This window comes from Amphiura filiformis, chromosome 12, assembly GCF_039555335.1.
Source record: "Amphiura filiformis chromosome 12, Afil_fr2py, whole genome shotgun sequence".
Classification (NCBI taxonomy): domain Eukaryota; kingdom Metazoa; phylum Echinodermata; class Ophiuroidea; order Amphilepidida; family Amphiuridae; genus Amphiura; species Amphiura filiformis.
The window spans coordinates 55,743,063-55,746,239 of record NC_092639.1 but is presented as its reverse complement, the minus strand read 5'-3'; the positions used below and the strand labels follow the sequence as shown (position 1 = coordinate 55,746,239).

Below are 3,177 nucleotides of genomic sequence, written 5' to 3'. Positions count from 1 at the left end.
GCATATACATGTATTTATTTATTTCTTATTTAACCTGGGGTGACCAATTAATGCACTGGCACTGTTCTCCCTTGGTTCCCAGGTGAACCATATATTCCCCTCATATCAAGGATTACACCCATCAAGTTTGAGCCCGATCGGACAAGGTTTGAAATTTGACCCTTCCGTAATGACCTTTGACCTCGGTTGACCTCGATTTTATTTCGGGCATATATTCTCCTCGTATCAAGGATTCCACCCACCAAGTTTGAGCCCGATCAGACAAAGTTTGAAATTTGACCCCTCCGTGATGACTTTGTGTGTTTGTGCTTCGCGGAGAGCAGTCACGTCATCTAGCTGCTGCTCAAAATCGGCTGAAATCTACCATCTTTTTCAGCCATCCGCACTTTATTCATCAGTACTGTGGTTTATAAATATCTTAACCACAAAGTGGTGAGCTTTTTGAGCCAGCATTTTTCATCAGGGTCAGGTATTTTCCATCTAAAAATGTTTGTTATTGTGTGATGACATACCAATCCAAGATGGCGTCAAACATGCAGTGCTAGCCATAGCGTAACGCCGGGTGTGGTTGAAAGTAGGGCTGGGATGTGTGAAGGTGACCTTGCATCTCTCCACCATGAAGGTCATCATGTTTCACACAGTGTTACTTGCAATTTTTATATTCTTATGTATGCAAGAAGTGATTGACATCCATGTAAAACCCAGTGTAAATTCTGTAAATCATCTGAATGCGCACGTATCCAATACTGATGATATTGTATATTCATACCATACATGTTGTATTTTTGATACCATACCATTATGTAATTAGGCCCCTACATGTATTACTATTGTTATATATATTATACACCAATGTTTACAAACATATATGATCTGGAAAAGTATTCTGACATTACAAATATGACTTCTGATTACAAGTATTTTCCTGCTGATATCAAATTGTTGCTTTGTAAGCTTAGGACCAAATCTGGATTATCTGACCATCGTAGTAGTCCTCGCCAACTGGTCCTCACTTATTTTTGTTTGATAATTGTTATGCAAGCTGGCGATGTGGAGACCAACCCAGGTCCTGAATTTCCTTGCAAAATTTGTAATGAGGAATGTGATTGGTCGTGTTACGCAGTTGGTTGTGATGCGTGTGATGCATGGTTCCATGCCAAATGTTTGAATATGAGCACTCAAACTTATGCAGCCTTGGAAGACAGTAGTGTCACCTGGGTATGTACTTGTGGCTTACCGAACTTCGCAAGTTCGTTGTTTACATCATGGTCCACGATAACTGATAATAGAGTACTCGATTCTATCAGTAGTGAAGATGACATAAAATCTCCCTTGGCTGCATCATCACCAATTCACATACCAACTGCTAACAGTGTTTTTGGCAGGCGTACTAGATGGTCTGATAAACCCCCGGCTACCAAAAGTAGTCTTGGTACCCCCTCCAGAAATAAACCAGTCAAAGTCATGATCATAAATTTCCAGAGCGTGTGCAATAAAGTTGCCGAATTAGCAATTTGTCTGGATGTAAACAGTCCCGATATTCTCATAGGAACAGAGTCATGGTTGACTGATGACATCAGCAACAGTGAAATTTTCCCATCAAATTACTCTGTTATCCGTAAGGATAGGCCCCTCAATGATCATGGCCAAAGATACGGTGGTGTTTTCATGTGCATGCAAAATGACATTATCATGTCACATCGTGCCGATTTAGATACTGAGTGTGAAATACTCTGGGCACAACTGGAACTAGTCGGTTCCAAAAGGATTCTCCTTGGTGCCTTTTATAGACCCCCGGAATCAGGAAGTGATATCTTAGACCAACTACAGTTATCTCTTTCCAAGATTGATGTTAACAAAGATCGTAACATACTGAACATATGGGTGGCTGGAGATTTTAATCTTTCACATATTGATTGGGAGAACCAGACCACCATCCCGGGTTGTCCCAAACCGGGATTATCAAGGCAGTTGATAGAACTATCAAATGACTTTGGTCTAGAGCAGGTAGTTAGAGAGCCAACTCGTGGTTCTAATATACTAGACCTCTTCTTTATGTCAAACCCTACCTTGATGGACAGAGTGAGGATTTTACCTGGGATGAGTGACCATACTGGTATCCCACTGGTCACAATTAATACCCGTCCTAAAGTTAATAGGTCCAAACCTAGGAGAATTCACCTTTATCACAAGGCAGATTGGTCAGCCATTAAAGAAGATCTCACATACATAAGCAGTGACTTTCAAGATATCTGTTCAGATATGGTCACAGTGGATGATTTGTGGGATGACTTCTGCACTAGGGTCAAAGGTACCATGGATAAAAACATCCCTAACAAGGTAGTTACTCCTCACAAAAGCCCCCCGTGGTTCAATCGTAATGTATCACGGATCTACAGGAAAAAGAAAAAAGCTTTTAATAAGGCCAAACACTCAAACAACACCGATGACTGGGAGATCTTTCGATCACTTCGCAAAGAACTGAACCGGCAATCGCGTCGGAATTATCGTCAGTATGTCAGAGATACATGTTCAGAGTCAATGAAGAAATTCTATTCCTTCATTAAGAGTCTAAAAAAGACTCCTTTGGTGTCCCAACTTTAAAAAGTGATGGTACTCTTATCTCTGAGAATGTCAAAAAGGCAGACATTCTAAACCAACAATTTGAGTCGGTCTTTCGACAGGAAATAGTTGATAATCTTCCACACATACCAGGCCCAAAGTTTCCATGCATGCCTGACATACACATATCCACAAATGGTATCACAAAGCTACTGACCGATCTTGACCCAAACAAAGCGACAGGACCCGACGGCGTGCCTGCCAGCCCTGGCGACCATCTTTCGGAAATCACTCGAGACAGGAAATTTGCCTGAAGATTGGAGGAGTGCCAATGTTACTCCAATCTTCAAAAAAGGAGATCGCACTAAACCCTCCAACTATAGGCCGGTATCGCTTACCTCCATATGTTGTAAGGTGATGGAACATGTCATCCATTCGAGTGTCATGAACCATCTAGACAAATATGATATATTGAATGACCACCAACATGGCTTTCGCCGAAATCGATCATGCGAATCTCAACTGATTTTGACCATTAATGACTTCGCCAAATCCCTCGACAAGGGGCGACAGACAGACGCTATTATAATGGATTTCAGCAAGGCATTTGATGTG

The 3,177-nt window shown here is 41.5% G+C and overlaps 1 protein-coding gene across 1 annotated transcript; it reads left to right on the top strand.

The window, feature by feature from the left end:
• The first annotated feature begins 1,692 nt into the window (after positions 1–1,692).
• On the top strand, positions 1,693–2,604 carry LOC140166929 (uncharacterized). The gene has a single exon (XM_072190414.1). It carries the CDS (start codon positions 1,693–1,695, stop codon positions 2,602–2,604), a length of 912 nt encoding a protein of 303 aa, XP_072046515.1.
• Positions 2,605–3,177: the final 573 nt, after the last annotated feature.